This window comes from Chenopodium album, chromosome 18 (assembly GCF_948465745.1).
Source record: "Chenopodium album chromosome 18, dcCheAlbu1.1, whole genome shotgun sequence".
In the NCBI taxonomy this organism is placed as follows: Eukaryota; Viridiplantae; Streptophyta; class Magnoliopsida; order Caryophyllales; family Amaranthaceae; genus Chenopodium; species Chenopodium album.
This window is the reverse complement of record NC_137851.1, coordinates 4,929,164-4,949,139: the sequence shown is the minus strand read 5'-3', so window position 1 is coordinate 4,949,139 and position 19,976 is coordinate 4,929,164. Positions and strand designations below refer to the sequence as shown.

The 19,976-nt window shown below is 35.4% G+C and overlaps 1 protein-coding gene across 2 annotated transcripts; it reads left to right on the top strand.

Moving 5' to 3' along the window:
• Positions 1–255: 255 nt before the first annotated feature.
• LOC145591269 (KH domain-containing protein At4g18375-like) lies at positions 256–9,507 on the top strand. Of its 2 annotated transcripts, none has more exons than XM_081647680.1 (8): positions 256–562; positions 994–1,643; positions 3,430–3,900; positions 4,078–4,323; positions 4,437–4,655; positions 7,274–7,329; positions 7,480–7,651; positions 8,802–9,507. In XM_081647680.1, the coding sequence occupies exons 2-8, from the start codon at positions 1,032–1,034 to the stop codon at positions 9,138–9,140; spliced, it is 2,115 nt and encodes a 704-aa protein (XP_081503806.1). In that variant the 5' UTR covers positions 256–562; positions 994–1,031; the 3' UTR covers positions 9,141–9,507. The 2 variants fall into 2 exon arrangements, with proteins under 2 accessions (XP_081503806.1, XP_081503805.1); XM_081647679.1 differs by having other exon boundaries at positions 7,444–7,651.
• The last annotated feature ends 10,469 nt before the right edge of the window (positions 9,508–19,976 follow it).

Below are 19,976 nucleotides of genomic sequence, written 5' to 3'. Positions count from 1 at the left end.
CCGATAGTAGTAGTAAAATGAACATTTAATTTTATAAGAATAAATATCCTATACCAAGAAAATATTCAATTTTGTTATATTAAATGTTTAATTTCAAAATAAGTGACCAGGTAGAAATGGCTGGACTAGGGACCAGCTAAAAATTTGCGTGATACCGATGCGGGTGAAACTCTTTCCAATCCGAACCCAATGAAAAGTCATCCCTTTTAAGTAACCAGTTCGAAGGCCATTTACCAAGCCCATATTATTGTTAGCCCTGTAGGAAATTAATTCCTTCAAAGAAAATCGTACAGAGTAATAAATAAAGAAACAAGAAAACCAAAGACAACTATGAGTTGAAGAAAAAAAGTAATTGCAGAAAATTCAATTAAAAATAGACTGAAAAATAAAGAGGAAGAAACGAAAAAGAGGAGAACCCTAATTTTCGTAGCGAAGCGAAATTGGTTCGCATCGAATTCTTCGAAGATGAAGAGCGTTTACGAGTAGCAGTTAATTTTTTTAGGGATTCATTCAATAATTTCCGCCTGATTAACACTTTCTCTCTCCTCAGCCTCTCACTCCGGTAACACTTTCTTCACCGCTTAAACCCTAATTTTCTATTTGTATTTTTTTGAATTAATGTTCATTTGTTTTGGGTGAATTCATGCTTTAATGCGTTAATTACAAGTGTTTCTTGATTCTGTGGAAAATTGTAGCTTTATTTTTTCTTGATTGTTAGCGGAAGTGCGGTAATTTGTTTAATATGATGATAGATTAGGGTTAAATCAACTAATTTGAAGTAATTTTTTTTGGTTTTGTTGCGGTATGTGATTGCATTGTTGCATTTGGGAGCTGGAAGAAATCAGCTTCATGTTTAATTGAGGTGGTTGTATCAGTATTAGAAATGGGACTTGTTGTATGAAAGAATTTGGTGTGATTTATATGGTGTGGAAATCCCGTTGGAAGTAATGTACTTTGTGTGCGGTGATTAATGTGAAATTTGCAATTCTGTAGGGTTTTGTGACTAATTAGATTTCGGGATAGTCGAACCGATGGAAGGGGACAGAAAGGGTGCTCTTAAAGGACGGCAAGGCACCTCATTTAAGAAGAAAGGGGCGAATAAGAAAGGAAGATGGAATAATCCTAGGCCGGAACATATTGAGAATACTCAGGTTCCTAACCCTACTGACACTGTTTATCGGATTCTCTGCCCATCTAAAAAAATTGGGAGTGTTATTGGCAAAGGTGGTGGCATAATTAAAGTCTTGAGAGAAGAGACAAAGTCGAAAATAACTGTTTCTGACTCAATTCCTGGATCAGATGAGCGGGTGATAATGATTTATAGTCCTCCTGAGAAAAGCTCAAATAAAGAGGCAGATGAGGGGAATGAGATCATGCCATCACATTGTCCTGCTCAAGAAGCTCTTATGCGAGTTCATGACAGGATTATAGAGGAAGACTTGTCAGCTGGGAAGGAAGACGTTGAAGATGAGAACTGCACGGTCATCGCTCGTCTTCTTGTTCCGAATAACATGGTAGGATGCCTTATTGGCAAAGGTGGAGATGTTATACAGAGATTGAGGAGTGAGACTGGTGCTAGCATTCGTGTGCTTCCATCTGAGCATCTTCCGTCATGTGCCCTAAGTACTGATGAACTTGTGCAGGTATTGCCTTTTTATTTTATTGTTGATACACCATTCATAAAAATGGACATGAATCAACATCTTGAGTTGACATTAGAGATATTTGGGAACAATAAGGTGAAAATGGCTTAATTTTTACTAGCATCTGGCTTCTTAACAGAAATATGTTGTTGATCTAGTTTAACATTATAGAACAGAGTGATTGCATTGGATTCACATATTTATATTCTTTTTAGAGTGTAATGTCTTCTGAAGAAGTGTGGGCTCTTTGTTTCTGTTATAAACAAGTTAAGGTTAAATTATTAGTATTATCATATGTTGTTGATTTAGTTTAACATTATAGAACAGAGTGATTGCATTGGATTCACACATTTATATTTATAACCTTCCAGAACTCTTATGTTTCTAAAGCTACATTGTTACTCTCTCTGTTGACAGGCAAGACCCTGGCTATATCTCCTCAATTTCTGTTGGTTCATCTTGTGGGATGTTGAAAAATTAGATGACAACCGATCATATGAGATTTACTTTTATTTCTTGATTAATTTAGTTTAATGTCATGTCCTTGTCTGGCTAGGAATTTATGATAACCTTTTTCTTGGATTATCAACATGATTGATTTTAGAATAATGTTAATGGTTTGAAGCAACATGTAAAAGGATCCTGTAGATTCTTAAAGCCAACTAGGTACTTGAGAATTGGGTAATGTGTCCTTTATAATGAATTAGGAGTTCTGAGCTCTTTATTCATGCAAGCAGCACGAATGTTTATTATTTATCGATAGTCTCCGGGTGACACTAACCTCATTAGAGCATATGACACCAACCGCTAGAATTATATTTAGTTGTTGTTAGATTTGATGGTTGTTTATTCTGCTGTGTTTTAGGAACTTTGAGATGATCCTTTTATTTGAAAAATTTGCTTGAAAAATTTTCATAAATTTGGGCTACGTTTCGCTATGTTATCTTTTTGCTACTCATAAGTCATAACTATTATCTGAAGTTCTTATCTGATAATACTCTATACTTGAAATGCAATTATTTTTTTCGTGTTTTTCTGTGCTATAGTTTTGAGTTGATTAAGAAATCTGTGTAACTAAGGGAATAGAGGACAGGCAAAAATTGTTTTGCTGGATTTCCAGCTTCTCCCACTTCTTCAGTCTCCTTTAATACTCATGGTTTCAGGCCAGCACTAGATTCTAATGTGAATAGAATTTGGTTGTTAATCTTTAGTCCGGTTTCTTTTGCTTCTCCCACTTCTTCAGTCTCACTGGTTTCTTTGCATCATACTTCCTCCTTTGGAAGGGAAGTGAGAAAAGAAATAAGTTTTGTTGATACTTAGGAGAGTTTCCTTTTCAAGCATTTATCAAAAGCAAGTTGGAGGGATTAGATTAAATTGTAGATATATGGCCTTGTCTTTATATATTTTTAAAAAACAAGTAAATAAGTAATAGATAAAGGGAACTAAGCTTCACAACTAAAGATATTTTTAGATAAGAGGTTTATTAAGGTGAAAAGAACATAGGGGTCAATGAACCTCTCAGGAATATAATTCAGAATGTGATACCAGTGATCTGTAAACTATATTTTTTTTTTTTTTTTTTTTTTTTTTTTTTTTTTTTTTTTTTGGGTCTATGGTGTTGTATTGTTGTTATTGCACATTTATATTATGTCAGCAATAGGATTATGGGTGTAACGGTAGATGTCTTTCTAGGTATGAATATACTTTCAGAGGTTAACACATATTTGTCAATTTATCATCAATTGTTGTTCATTCTCTTAATTTATTTATTTTTTGGCTTAAACAGATGCAAGGAAAACCATCTGTTCTGAAGAGAGCACTCTATGATGTTTCAACGTTGTTGCATCAGAACCCACGCAAAGAGAAAGCATTAAATTATTCCCTGCCGTCCCGTGGCCCTGGTTTTCAAGCTGTGGGTCCTCCTTTAACAAATTTGCCTCCACCTCGTGGAGGTGAACCAATGTGGTCTCCACGAGATCCTGCTCGACACATGCCGCCACCACCATGGATGGAGGACTTTGGGCGCCACCCTGGACACAACCCTGGCGCTTTTGATGATGATTTGACCAGGCCTGGGGTTGAACCTTCAGGTGAATATTCCTTGAAAATTTTATGTTCAGGCAGCAAGATTGGAGGAGTGATTGGCAAAGGAGGCATGAATGTGCGACAGTTACAGCAGGAAACTGGTACAAGTATTCATGTTGAAGATGCATCCACCCAGTCAGAGGAGCGTGTTATTCGTGTTTCGGCTTTTGAGGTGAATCTCTGTTCTTCTAACAGCTGCTGTTGTAAAGAATAGCCTGTAGGCCACACTGTTATGCCATCTGATTATTGTTAATTTGGATGTGATCATTTCTACCATTGCAACTTCTGCTGAATATGAAATACTAGCTGCTATTCTGTACCATTGATTACTGTATTTGTTTTGTATCAGACTTTGCGAAATCAAAGATCACAGACAATTGATGCAATTCTCATGCTTCAAAATAAAGTAAGCGATGTTTCCGAGAAGGGTATAATTACTTCAAGGCTGCTGGTTCCCTCTAATAAGGTTGGGTGCCTCCTCGGACAAGGAGGCACAGTTATAAATGAAATGAGAAGGAGAACACAGGCAGACATTCGTGTTTATTCTAAGGATGAAAAGCCCGAGTGTGCTTCGGAAGATGAAGAGCTCGTGCAGGTAATAAGATTAATGAACATGTACTGTTGATTTTGATCTGTTTTTATAAATGTAGTCCATTTATTGGCGATTTTTGGAATGTGTTCATGTCAATTGTAAAATAATATTTTCAGGTGTCTGGAAGTTTCGCAGTAGCCAAAGATGCTCTGGCAGAGATAGCATCAAGGCTAAGGGCTAGATGCTTGAGGGATGCTACTGCCACTGCAGAGCCAGCTCCACCTCCACCTAGACCTGTTCATGGATATGGTCCCACTGGAGGTTATCCACGAGGAGGACCCTTGGGACCTGATCCAGCAAGAATGGGATCCGCTGGTAGCTACAATGCTGTCAAGGTAAATCCTCTCCTGCTAGAAAGTTGCTTGTGTTAAGATTTTCTTGGTGTTGCTCTTGTGGTCTGCATTGCAGAGGATAGCTCTTGTCCTTTCATGGTTTGAAGTGTACAGAAAGGAAAAAATAATGATTATGAATTTGCCTTAACCATCTACATATATATTAAGAGGGATGTTTATTTTACATGCCTCACCCATCTACCGATGAATTGAATACTATCACTGTTGTCCTTTCTATAATGCACTTTCGAAAGGCTACTGGTGTGTTATCTGACATATTTGTGCAGCAAAACTGCCACAAAAATTGCAATGAGAAGTTTACGACCCTGTTTGGTTAAGAGAGGATTGGGGGCAAATTAGCAGATTGGGGCAAAACTAGCGGTTTGATCACTCAAATCCTCCCTTCCTACTGTTTGGTAAAGAGTGGATTAAAAGAGCGGATTGGGACCAATCAGCTGATTTTGAAAACGTTGTTTCACCCAGCGTTTTGAGAATAGGGGTTTGATATCCCATGACAAAGTGACAACTATGCCCATAATTACATTCCCAACTGGATCAATTAGAGTCACGAAGTATGTAGCATATAAAAAATAAAAATAAATTAAAAAAAACAATGGAGAATTGGAGATGGAAAAATGTGTCAAATAGATACAAGATTTAATTTTACCAGATTACAAGAAACCAGAAAAAAAAAAAAAAAAAAGATTATCGCTTTGCATGTGAAATTGCATAGAACTTGGAGCTAGATTTGATAATTACTCCATCTTCAACTTTTATCACAAGCATAAAGATAGAGGATGGAAATTGAAAATTATGGTAGATAATTTGGGTGGGATTGGCGTTGTGAGATTTTTTTTCTTTTTTTTTTGGTAAATGAGGTGAGAGGAGAAGATGATAGAGAAAGAAGGAACAATTTGGATAGCTAGTATAGTTGTATGCTTGTTCAACTTGGTTTTAGAATAGTTCATTTGTGAAGTTATGTATTACGTATTAGTTAGCATGTGTTTTTTTTTTTCCCTTTTATTTCTCAATTATAGAACCTTAAGAAATTGATTTTAGAATTTATAAAAAAAACTGCTTTTTTTCGCAAATATATATGGCAGTACGTATAATTTGCAATGGTTGTGTTATTTACATGTAAAATAAAATGTCAATGTCCTAAATTGTCATTTTATGTGTTCAACTAACAAAACAGGTACAACTAAATAACTAATAAGCTAATGTTATCAAACAATTCTAGCTAATAAGCCCTTACCAATCAGCTAGTCAAAATAGCTAATGCAATCAACTCTTACCAATCAGCTATCTGCTAATTACCAATAGGGCCTACGTCGGACATGATCACCATCTAATTAAAATTTAAAAAAAAAGCAAAGGAGTTGGGCAAAACATCTAATAATCAACAAACAGGTTTCTGCCGTCAAATTATAGTGGTTGAAAATGCAGTACCTTTTATGTGATTTCCTCTATCCCCTTCTCTCACCTCTGGCCTAACAGCTGAATTCACCTAAAAACAGACTACCAGTGAACTTAGGGACTAGTTAACCAATGGCATGTTACTCTGGCTATCTGTACTCGCATCAACATTTGAAGTTGCTTTTTCGCTTCTTTCACTTACTCTGGTCACTATCTTTATATCCTCTGCCAATTCTACACCACAAGCAGGATTGTGACCCCGGGTCTGTCTCCTCATTTGGTCAAATTCTTTAAACCTCCTAGATTCTTGCTAAATGTTGACTTGTTGAGATGCTTGCCTCTGGATTCAAATCCAATTCTATTAGGTGGTGACAAGTATGAAATTCATCTTAAATGAGAGAGAAGTCAAGTTTGCAATGAAGCTCGGATATTTGAAACTCATCAAATTTGCATTGTGCTGGTGCTGGAAATAGGCATGTAATCACATATTGGTTGCTGATTTGGGAATGTTGCCTGAAAAGTAAACCAGTGTATGCATTGATGATGATGATGAAGGTGGTCCGGATGGTTGCAGCTGGATAGGGAGAGAGGGGGGGGGGGGAAATAGGATGTAATGCATAAGAAACTAAAGCAGCATATGGAAAAAGGTTAATTCCAGGGACTGCCTATAGGGAACCTCAAGGCGTTATAGATTCAGAAGCATGAATCAGGATCCTAAATTATTAATGATCATTTGGTTATCAGAAAATGATTATCGTGAACCTGTGATTTTTTTTTTTTCTTCCATGTATGCATGGTGCCTTACACCCTTAACATTGTGGTGTTTTTAATTTTTTATAGCTTATCTTTTAATTTGTGATTTTTATTGTTATCAGTCACATTGTCAAGATGACACTTTTGCATTTCGCATTGTGAGTTTTGTTTAATGGAGAATAGGTCCAACTGTCTAAGCTTGTTTTTTCTGATCAAATTTTCACTTTTGTTTCATACATCATAATAGGCCTCCCTGCTTTTTTTCTTTTTCAGCTGTTTTGCTAATCTATGATCCAGTGTTCAACTGAGTTTTATTTATTTATGTTTTATTATAATTATTTAGCAAATACTTTTCGTATGCCCCCTGATTGATAGTTTTTTTTTTTTTTTTCCTCCTGTCAGGTACCTTGCTTTCATAATGAGATCTAACCCTTTTATTTGCTTTTCCTCAGGGTGGAATGCATGACTTTGAGCCTGCTAGTTACCCAGCCCCGCCAAGTGCATCTAGGTACTGATAATTATGACTTATCCTTGTGCAAAATTATTTAATATTCACTCATTTGCTTTCAAGCTGTTTTTGAATTTTTTAAATAATTTTTAAAATATTTTGTTGCTTCTATAGGTATCCAAATCCAAACAGTTCCATGGAGTCTCATAGGTACTCGAATCCTAACAGTTCCATGGAGTCTCACAGGTACTCGAATCCTAACAGTTCCATGGAGTCTCATAGGTACTCAAATCCTAACAGTTCTATGGAGTCTCACTACCTAAGTAGTGGGATTAGTTCTGCTCCCGGAGCAGGAGGAAGCTTCTATGCCAAAACTCCTGAGGTACGTTCCTGCTGTACCCCTTGTTACTTTATCTTCTGCACTGTCAAAATCGCTATTTTCATCAACAAGACATGAACAGATGCAATGCCTGAGATTTCTGGTTTCTTCTTAAAAATTTGAAAGTTATGGCTACCTGTAAAATTTAATAATGTTTTGAATATTAATCTACGATGGGTATGTGAGGATTGTGAGCCTTACTTGATAGTCCATCTCTAAGATTGAATGGGGGAATTTAGAGTAAGGCTTTGTATGTGTGTGGAGGTTTTGATTTTAGGACATGGGTACAGCAGCTGGAAATGAAGTATGTATTATCCCTCTTGTATTTATCTGAGGAGATCTGAATATACAAATGTGTTATTATTAGTCAGTGTTGGGTTACAATGACTAGTATGCAATAAACAACAATTGCAACGTCCTAGTCTGGATTTTGGCATCCCATTGTAGGTGGGTTGAGTGAGGCACAAGCTAATCTCTTCCTGAGAAGGGCTGGGTGATTCCTCTTGTGAGATTTGTGAACAAATTTACAAAGTAATTAATAATGTGGAAAGTGCTAACAAGCATAGTGGAGATAAAAGGGTCTGTATTGCCTGGCATATAGGTACTAGGATAAAATCAATTACTGGGTTCTGAGGAGACAGAAAATCAATTACCGAGTTCTTTGTATACAACCGTCTACCATACAACAGCCATACTGTATAAATTTGGCTAATCTCATGTGATAAGCAGTGGTTTACTTTTGAGGTCAGGAGTAATAAATCTGGATTGGGTAGGGGTACATTTTGGTTAGTTTGCACTCTCAGCCTTCTATGAATAAAGTAGAAATCTGAAACCAACTGGGTTTAGTGAAGCTCTGGCTTCTAATGACTGGAATGCTTTGTTTGTGTCTCTTTAGTTTCAGTCGTTACTCTCAGTTGACATGATGCAGCACAGTGGAAATGTGGAATGTAATTTGACAGTAGGATATACAGTGTTATCCATTCCAACTGTGTTTAAGTGGCTGCATTGCATTTTGGCACTGCCAATGGTTACCCTTAATTTGAAACCAAACAATCATTTGCTTTTACATGGTCTTTGTATGTGGCTTTATCAGAGACGTGAAAAGAAAAACTGGGTATGCTGTGTATAATGCTGTTCTGTTTATCTCATCCAGGCTCCTGGAATGAGAATGAAGCTTCATGATCCTTACCTTGGTGGCTCAGATCCCGTGGCTGACATTCGTGGTGCTTCTGATCGTTATCCGCCTGCACCGGCTAATTACACCAATTATAGTGGGCCCAATAATACTCATCAGGGCTCTTATCCAGATCCGAAAGGACAAAGCTCTTATCACAGCATGGCTCCACAACAAACTGCTTATCAGAGTACTTATCAGAACCACCATCAAATTCCCTATCAACAGAACAATGCACAACAGAGCCCCTATAGAAACATGAATGCCCAGCATAGTGCTTATCAGAGTGTCCCAACACACGGTTCCTACCAATACTAACTTCCATTTCTGAGCATTTTTGTACCATATAGCTAAAATTAATTAGTTTGAGGATACTATCAATGGCAAGTTCAAAATGCAACCATGGTGGTTTAGAGTTCATTTTTGAATTTTCTTCCCTTTTTTTCTGTAATGTTTGTGTATTCATTATCATGATCGTGCCGGTTCTGCCGAGGGAACCTGTAAGCATATTGTAATATTAGGAGCCCAAAATGAATGATCTGCATTCTTAGCTTAATTATTGACAGATCATTGGAGGTTTTGTTAGCACTGAGGCGAAAAGATATCAAGATTGGCTTAGGTTCGGATTAATTATGTCAATAGTACTCAAAATCCTTGATTAACTATAATAGATGGATTTATTTTTAATGCTGATGATTTCTACATTAAGGCTTGAATGATGTGGTTATCTTATTATGGATTAGAACTAGAATATTATACGGCTTTAAGATACTGCAAATTTACCTTACAGTTAAGTTGATTTCTCTTAAATGACTTGAAAATTTGCACTAGTAATAAACTTGAAAAAAAATTTCTAGTAGAAAACTTGCACTAAGGGTCTGAACTGATTAGAGCTGGGTTGAACTGAATAGAGCTGAAATAAATTGTTTATGAGAGAAGGAAATTAGGAGCTGGACTAAACTGAATTTATTGGAGCTGAATTGAACTGAAATTAAGTTGGAAAGAACAGACCCTAAGACGTAAAAAAACAATAAGAAGTGCATCTTTATTCGGTTTTAAAAACTTGTCATTTATTCTTGTTCACATCGTAACTAACCAAAACCACAAAAATATAAATCGTTCCCTCACTTGAGTAAGTGCTTTTCCAACTCTAATGATGCATTTATAGTTAACACACGACACATTGAAAAGTCTCGTTACTTCAAACAAAAACGTAAATCGTACCATCAATACGACTTTTCCAACACTAATGATGCATTTATAGTTAACACATAAAACATTGAAACGTCTTGTTACTAGCAACAAAAACATAAATCGTACCACCATACGTGTAGTGCTATTCCAACTATAATGACGTATTTATAATTAACATATGAAACATTGAAACGTCTACTAACTACAAAAAAGTTCATGCTATTTGAATTATGAACCTTTCACTCTTTGTGGCTGTCTTTCTTCGATTCGATCGATGTACGTACCATTTGTAGAAGATGTTGTCGAGCTTTGATTTGAGTCTCTGCACATTCAAACACACATAAATTTATCAATCAAGACCACGTAAAAAAAAAAAGGAAGAAGATAACTTTCAAAAAATCAAATTGAGTGGCACACCTGAATATTAACAGTAAAAATATGATTGAGATATATACTTTTACCAATAATATTTGGAGTTTGACTAGATGATGTGTTTGTAACTTGGAAGATTAGTACTACACTACTACTGTACAAATCAAGTACTATTACTGTACTACTGTTTGCTTCTAATCTGTCCTTTTGAGTACGGAATAGCTGTTTTTTCACTTTGTATGTTATTTTGTGGTTAGGGATTGTTCTTTATGAGTTTCATCAGAAAGTAAGAAAGATTAAGTTTAAGTTGATCTCTTTGTTCTACAAGTACTTGTAGTTTCTATCATCAGTCTAGTCTACCTCTTTCACATAAGTATCACTATCACACCAAGATAAAACATTGAGCTCCTTCTCTAGGATTCGTCTTAGAGAGTTTTGAGTCGAGTTGATATTACATTTGAGATTAGAGATTTACATGGAAAAATAAGTTGAGAGGAAAGACATATCAAAAGTAGTATAAACTAGTCAAGATGATTCTTGCCAACTTAAGGGGACGGATGAGGTAATGAATACAAGTATACTATAGTGAACGTGTTAAAAGTTAAGCTATTTTATATGTAATTAAAGCTAACTCACATGTGACCACAACAAGCAGAGTTGAAATGATGTGAGATGAGGCTCATCAACAGTTTGAGTTATATTAAAAAAATAATTTATTTATTATGTTGGTTTTTGTGCTTCATATGAGTAAAAGCGAGGTGAAAATTTCAAATTAAGAAAAGTAAGAAATTAATTTTTCTTTAATAAAAGCCTTAAAGGTATCAAGATCGCGATATCATTTTTTCCCCTTAAATTATGTCACATCTTATCATTGATTTTAAATCATTATACAAATGATATACGAAAATGTGAGATGGTACATCACCAGACACCAAAAAATGTACTATTGGTCTTTGCATAGTACTATTTCAAGAGTAATGGTGAATCCACAAACAATAACTCAATTGCTTTGCTATAAGAGCAAGAACTAAAATCAAAGGGGCAAATCAATGAGATTGAGCTTTGAACTTGACAATTGACACAATGCGCACTACTACCACTAGTGTCTAGTGAACATGACAACCCTAGCTTAGTAGTCCTAGACTCTTATTAGATCAAGCTGCCTTCAAGCACTACATGAACAAAAGCATTTGGATATAATTTGGTATTTTTGATATAGACAAAGATTTTTTTTTTTTTTTTTTTTTTGCGAATAAAAAAGAGGTTAACATATATTGGTTCTTATCTTTTTGGCAATTGAAGTAAGCATCTTGGATTGTCTTAGGATCAAAGTAAGACATGGCACGACAAGGCCAGATAAGAGAAGGCATCTTAAGACATGATGATAAGGTTGTATCAAGCAGGCATGATTATATTGCATGAATGAGATGGCTTTGGAAACTAAATAGGCCTCCCGGGTTTCTTAGGAAACGCCTCTATGCATAACCAAAAAATGTGTTTTGGAAGTCAAATTGAAGGGTATAATACACAAAATCGAACCAATTTAGGAGGATTTGGGATCTGGTTTAAAAAAATCATAAAATCGTAAGAAACACATCCCAAGGTTATACAATGTTGTTTCGAACCATATATGACTATTTGCTGGTCATATATAATTAAGTTGTACAAAGACTACAAACTATAAAGCACTTATTTCTCATTACCCTACGCATTTATGCTACAAGTTCAACTATTACACTTGCATCTACATATTATAGCCTTATTGTCATCGTAGCAGTCGCAAGACCACAAAACACAGCTAAAAACTCAACATGAGGAGATGATAAATTTCTCAAAATTTAAAGCACTAAAATTGGCGGTTGTGCATAATGTAGTATTGATGTGATTAATGTAATATTGCTAATAAGTAACTGGTAGTAATGGTAGCACGAGTAACAGCAATTAGATATGCAATCTTTTTATTAAAAGATTACAAATCTAATGCAATCAAAAACTATGGGACAATCCATTATTATAAGCATTATAATTGCAAGCGGCCAAGCGCAATTGGAGTGGGTCCAGGAGACATTGTTTGTAGATCTAGTAAAACTAGCATGTATTCAATGTAGTTAATTACACGAATGATATATGAAATAAGTTATTTAAAAAATTATCTACTTGAAGTCAATTCAATTTGAACTAAATCGACTTGCAAACTACTTGATGATTTGAGTCACAAAAACATTAAATTAGCGGTGGCAATTCGGGTCAACAGGTAGGGTTCGGGTCAGATTTCGGATTGTGCTTAAAAACTATTAAAAATAGTGTAAAACTTACTATTATTACAAAATGTGAAATTTAGGTCAAATCGAGTTGTTTGGGTTTAGTTCGGGTCGGGTTCAGATTTCTCTCAGTAACTCCAGGTCGGGTTGTCGGGTTGGTTCAGGAATTGCCAGCCCTACATTAAATTTCCAAATAAAAATCTATATAATAAAATTTTAACTGTAACTTCTTAATCAGCCGCGGTTTTGATTGAACTTTTTTTATATGTAACTTAAAAAAGTATGCATTTTGAAATCACAGAAGTCACCCTTCATAAAACTAGGGCTTCTTTGTCTAGTAGCAGCCGACGAACAGGGATTTCCAATTAAGGAAAACATTAAGAGGATAATGCGGAGATATTGACCTTGAATTGACTCATTGTGACTTCTCTTGCTTTGATGACAAAATAAAAGGAAATTTGGTTGAGTGACAATTAGTGTAAACATGTAAAAGATTATCTCTCATTCTCTTGTATATAAACCGACGAAGGAATAGTAAAATCTCAATTACACAAGCCTAGTGATTTAAAGTTTTACTTGTAGCACTTAATGCTATCGACTTTAATTATCATTCTTCGTGATTAAGTATGAATACCATTTATTGTTAAAATATGCCTTGAATCGATTTGCCCTCTATAAACGACAATCTTCAAAAGTGATAATACATGTTATATTAGACTACGAGTTTTCACTTATGTCTAGTTCCAGGGCATAATTTGTTTCTATATATCCGTGTTGCATGGCAGTAATATATAAACTCTTTATGTTCTAAATTTCTAATCGAATAGCCTAATTCTGAAATTTGTATTGTTTTTACCTCTTCGGCCTTTTTCTTTTGGTTTTTCTTCGATCATTCTAGCATCCGTCACAACAGTTTTATTTGATCACAAGTTAATTACATATTTCACATACATTATGAGAACCCATTTTTTTTTTTTAAATAAATAAATAAAATCTACAATTAGTGACTAAAAAACTCAAAAATAAATCTGATGCTCTTTACTCTTTAGGCAGCGAATCAAACCTGTATGGCACTGAATAAAATCCGCAGACATGAACACTAAATTGGAGGCTTACATGCAGCACAGTACTACACTTGTGTTGATTGGAACATTGGTCCCCTAGATTAGCCCTAACATATAATATAATATATAAATATAAATATATGGTGAAATTAAAGGTGATTGCTTTATTAATTTCTTCTTTCCAACATTGTGGCTTACTATAGATATTATACTAAACCATAATAATCTACTTCATTTCATTTTGATAATCTACTTTGCATATTAAAAGTTTTGTCACTTTGAATGCCTTTTTATAGATATAATCTTTCATGCTTATCAGCTGTAGTTGTTGTCCCTTTCAATCTTTTTATTTACTACATGTATAGTTGTATAAAACTAAAAAGTTTTTACTTATTTTATTTTATTTTTTTTTTAATTGAAAATTCATCTATAGATAGCCACATGTAATATTCAATATTATTTTGTTGTTGTGGGTACGTATCGGTATCACCATTTAAGGTTTTACTCACTAAACTAAGTAGCATATATGTTACCGCTTGAATAGCTAATATGTTAGCACTATATAGTGATTATTTTTGAACTTTATTTTAGGTAAGGAAGACGACTTTAGCTAGGTTGGTACCTTGTAGGAGGATAGAGTTTGTGAACTGCTATTTGACACCCGCAAATTACTCAAAACGCCCGCAAAATTACAACGAAATTACCACTCTACCCTTGAACCACTCTACCCTAAACCATTCTCTTCAACTCCCTTCAAACCAAAAAAACAAAAAACCACCACCACTTTCACCAACACCCAACCCCCTTACCACCACCACCACAAGCACCCAAAAACACCACCGGAGAACCGCCAAGATGCCGAGGACGAAGAACGTCGGACAGTCGAGGGAGGAAGACGGTGTGCCGGAGGAGCAGGTTCGGTTTTTTTTTTAACGCTTGACCGAATCGCCCAAAATAGGCGGTTTAACCATGGTCAAATCGCTCAAAATATCCGGTTTGGCCACGGTTAACCGTTTTCACTGGGCGGTTTGACCAGGGTCAAACCGGATATCTTGAGCGGTTTGAGCACTGGAATTTAAATTATTATTTTTTTTTTAATTTAAATTTATACTAATAATATATTTGTTTATTAATTGTTTAGATTAATTTTAATATTTGTTTAGTAAAAAAAAAATATTTATTTGAAGTTCACGTTTTATGTATAATTTAAAAAAATATTAATTATATATATTTGTTTAATTTAAGTTCACGTTTTATGTATAAGAAATTAAATAATATGTTCGTATATGTTTAGCTTTATTAATTATATGTTTAGGAAAAAAATGATATTGTATATGTTTGTTTTTTTATATGTGTAGCTTTATTAAATTTATGTTTAGAAATAAAATAATGTATTTGTGTATTTGAATTTTAAAATAATTAGGTGTATGTTTAGATAATCAACTAATATAGTTTTATATTTTACGTTGAGTTTAATTAATATATTTGGTAAATTTTAGTTTATATATTAATAGCATTATATTTAGGAAATTAGATAAAAAAAAGTAATTGCATTTATATTTCTATATATATTAAATTTATTGAATCGTATACCAATTACATTTATTAATTAAATAACAGCCACGAAACATGAGGAGGTTAAACATCGAGTTCACACATGTCGAAGGATCAGGTCCTCGACATACACGATCTCGAGGTGTTGATGCTTCTGTTAGGAGGGAGAGGGCAGCTTCTCGAGCGGCGGATGATGACATGTACGATTATGATCCTGATCATGACTACATGTTTACAGATTCATTTGATATTCCACGACCGGAGCTGGATGTAGAACGACCCCTGCTTCTACCACGACTTCGCCCACGAGCACGACCACGACTACGACTGCTCGGAATGTGCTCGAACCCACTTGCATCCCGTCTAGTAGACGAGGACCACTGCTGGCCTTGTGGTCGACCCCTGGTTGTCTCGTTTATCTCAGGTTCTTCGTAATCTCCTTCTTCAGGGTGAAGCTCCGCAAACAACACTCGGTTCACACTCCGCACAAAACCGGGGTCGCGTTGTAGAACCTCATCAACTAGGGATCTAAATTGTGCAGTGTCCTGTTCCGACTCATCAGCAAAAGTATGAATGCCTACACCATCCCCAATGACGAGAGTCTTCCAAAAAGGATGGACCTGATCCAAATATAAACCCGTGCCACCCTGAATCGAGGTATATATGGTACAAGCACATGGTAGGCCGTGTGTCATCAACAACGCACAACCACATCGCTCGTACACATCATCAGATAACTCTCTCATCCTGGTCACCTCATGCTTCAGAATTTTGAGACCGTGGAAGGACATATGGCCACTGAGATTGTGCAACGGCATGCCCCTATACTCCACTCCAATTCGTCGTCTGGAGTCCTCCAAATGATGACGAATTCCAATAAGCAGACCCTCTGTGGCGCGGTGCACACGACTGAATATTGAATCCAACGACCCTCTGGAACTACCGAGCCATTGTTTAAGCACAGAATGTTGGCTCTCCACCCTACACGTGTTCACGTTGCCAAAGTGCAACACCTGATTCGTCCATGCCAAGATAAACTTCTCCTTGTGTACAAGCCAAGTTTTTTCCACATAATCCACAACGGTACGCCATGATCTTCCCCAAGTATCCCTCATTTGACGCAACTCAAATTCATACTCAGCCTCAGTTGTTGCATTCATGAGTTTTGACCACCTCCCATTTCTAAATTTCTCAGCTAACACCATATCTTTCTTACACAAATGATATACCTTGGCCAACACATCTTTGTTGATATGCCATCTACATAACAAGTGAGCTGTGTCTGGGAATACCTCTTTCACCGCCTTCAACAGTCCCAACTCTCGATCAGTTAGAATCGCAGTAGGAGTCACTTCAAAACCCATATACAGCTTCAATTTCTCCAACACCCACTTGTAACTCTCATAAGACTCTGTCTTCATTAAAGCATACCCGATCAAAAAGTTTTGGTTTGTCGGTGTGACCCCAACAATCTCGAAGAACGCCATGTTGTACCTGTTTGTCTTGTATGTGGAATCCATCCCTATGACATGTGGATAAGTCCGCAACATATTCGCCATCTCTGGATGTGCCATAAAGGCATGGGTGACAACACGTGTGTCGGGGTCAGCAGCTACCCAACTAACGTACTTGTGCTCGTTGGCCAAGTGAAGAAACTGGTTTACGACATCTCTCCCTTCACTATCATCAACCCTTAAACGACTTCTGAAATTATAGATGTGCCTCATGTTAGGGTTCTCATTGGGATACGCATCTTTCACAGCTGCCATTATGTTACTAGGTTTTGCACATGCTGAACTCATTTGTCGAACCAATTGCTTCGCAGCCGGACTTAAACCACTCACTTGTCTATGACCCTCTCGATAAACCATCATAGGGTGGTTGTGCATGCCATGCAAACCAGATACATGAATTATTTGCCACCCAAGATCATCTACCACACATGTGATCTTGATCCGAAAAGGACATTTGATACCCTTTCTTTTTGTGTTTTTTCGTACAGCATTCTCCATATCCCTGTCTTCGGCTGTATTTCTATGGGCACGATCGCACTTCAGATACTTGACCGGCCGACCATCTCGTTGTGTCTTATACGAAGACTTTGTAAGGAAAAAGCCGCAACCAATAGAGATGTTTTGAGCCCATTCAAAGGCCTCTTCAAAAGTTGGGAACATCGTTGACGTTATAAAGACTGCACTGTAGTCAACTCCATCACCCCCATAATCCGGCAATGACGCCTAAACAAAGAAATAACATGAAATTTAGCATAATAACCATGATAATAATGGAAATAAAAAACATAATAATCACAACAATGATCACAACTTAATTCTACTTATCATAAAAATAACAATAATAGTAGTAGAAATAATAATAATAATAATAATAATAATAATAATAGAAATAATAATAATAAAAATATTAGAAATAATAATAATAATAGTAATAATAATAATAATAATAGTAATTAAAGCAAAGATTTTTTTTTAAAAAAAAAGTACAAAACCGCCCTAGAAAACCGGTTTGACCATGGTCAAAACGCCCAGGAAAAGCGGTTTGACCATGGTCAAAACGCCCAGAAAAAGCGGTTTGACCATGGTCAAACCGCCTAGAAAACCCGTTTTCACCACGGTAAACCGGTTGTCCTAGGCGGTTTGACCATGGTCAAACCGCTTTTCCTGGGTGTTTTGACCATGGTCAAACCGGTTTTTTCGGGCGGTTTTGTACATTTTCGGCGAGAAAAATTAAAAATTTACCTCACCAAGTGGGTCCGCCGGGGTGGACACCCTGCTTTCCGCCTTCGACATGTAACCGGGTGGCGATAGTGGTGGTGCTGGTGGTGGTGGTGGTGATAGTGGTGGTAGTGGTGTTGGGTGTTGGTGGTACTGGTGGTGGTGTTGATGCTGGTAACCGTGGCGGTGTTCGGTGGTGGTAGAGTTTACTTTAGCTCGGTTTTGAGAGTTAGAGTTATGAAAGGGATGGAAGATAAGAAATAGAGTTGAAGAGGGTAAGAAATAGAGTCAAGGGTAATATCGTAATTATTTTGTAATTTTGCGGGCGTTTTGAGTAATTTGTTGGCGTTAAATAACAACCCCCTAGAGTTTTTCTCCTAAAATGTGGTGCATTATGCAGGTGCTCACGAACGTTATTATTGACTATAGTGTATGTGGTGTTATTATTAAAATTAACCATCTTTGCTGTTGTTAATCTGTAATTTTTTAAAGTTGGCCAAACCACTATAAAAAATAGTTTATATTATTACGTTATTATAGAGTTGTCATCTATAAATGAACAAGAGCTAAACAATTTTCGATAGCTAGCAACTATTACAACAACTACTTGTCGTGGAGATCGGATCCATACATATATATGCTTACGCTTGAGTGCCTGTCATTTTGGGCACTAAAGATAGGAGTTAGATAAATGCTTTGTAATTAATTAGTTACTACTCCGTATTTTTTTTTTAACGAATTATTATTACTAAAAATTAAAAAAAAAAAAAGCAACCTCTCGTAACATCAGTCGACAAGTGTCTCAAGGACAATAGGTAGAGACATGTTTATTTTAATCATCATTACAAAACAATTGCACGAGGCTTTCTTAAAACACACTTTAACTAATATGCGCAGCACTCCTTAAGTAATAATAATCCTTAATTTCTTAATTATTTCAGACTAAAACTTAATTATTGTGCGGGCCATCATACTATGATTGTTTTAGGGCTACTTTTCAATTAAAACTCGATAGATTCACCCAAAATTATGGTGCATGAAAATTATACGTATTTCCTAAATTAAAACTTGTTCTCTTGAGTACAAACAAAAAACATTTTTTCAAATAATTTCTTCTTCTATTGTCCATAATTTTTTAAAATACTTTATACTCCATATTATTTACTTCGTATATATATTTATTTAAAATATATACAAATTAATACGGAGTAGTAGATATTTCGTACCTAACAATATTATGGTACGAGTAATATGTATTATCACATACTTTGTATTTGTATATATATGAGATCGCAGTACCCATGTTTACACACAAACATATTAATATCACGTATTGATTCCATATTGATTTGTACATGATATTTCTTAATGCAAGTATATTACATACAATTAGCCAATATCTCAATGTTCGTTAAATGAGATTTTTTTTAATATTTATTTTTAATCATCTGGATATAGGATAATATATAGTTGTTACCAGTGGCGGATCCAGGATTTCATGTCAGGGGTAGCACTGAATCAAAAAAAAAAAAAAAAAACTACCAGTCGAACAAACTAAGTTAGTTTTTTATCTAATGCGTTTTGACTTTTTTACTATTCAGATGCATCACTTTAACTAATATTGGTATTTTACACGTACGATTAAAGATATAAATATGGATATTCAGCTTGTTATAATTGTCTCAACGTTTGATTTTCTTCTATCAATGTTTACATTATTGACATTATTAGCTTAGTAAAAATTTTATGTTGGCATATGTGTCAATTATACTGAGTAGGAGTAATTATTACCTATTAAATTTTAAATAATTATTGTTATGAAATTTATTTCTTACAAATAATTTATATTCTATATATCAAAATGCTACAATCAGATTTTATGTTGTATATAAGAAAAAAGATTATCACATATATAGGATTATATAGAGTGATTTCCATGAATATTGTTCAAAAGAAATCAAAATTCCATAATTACAC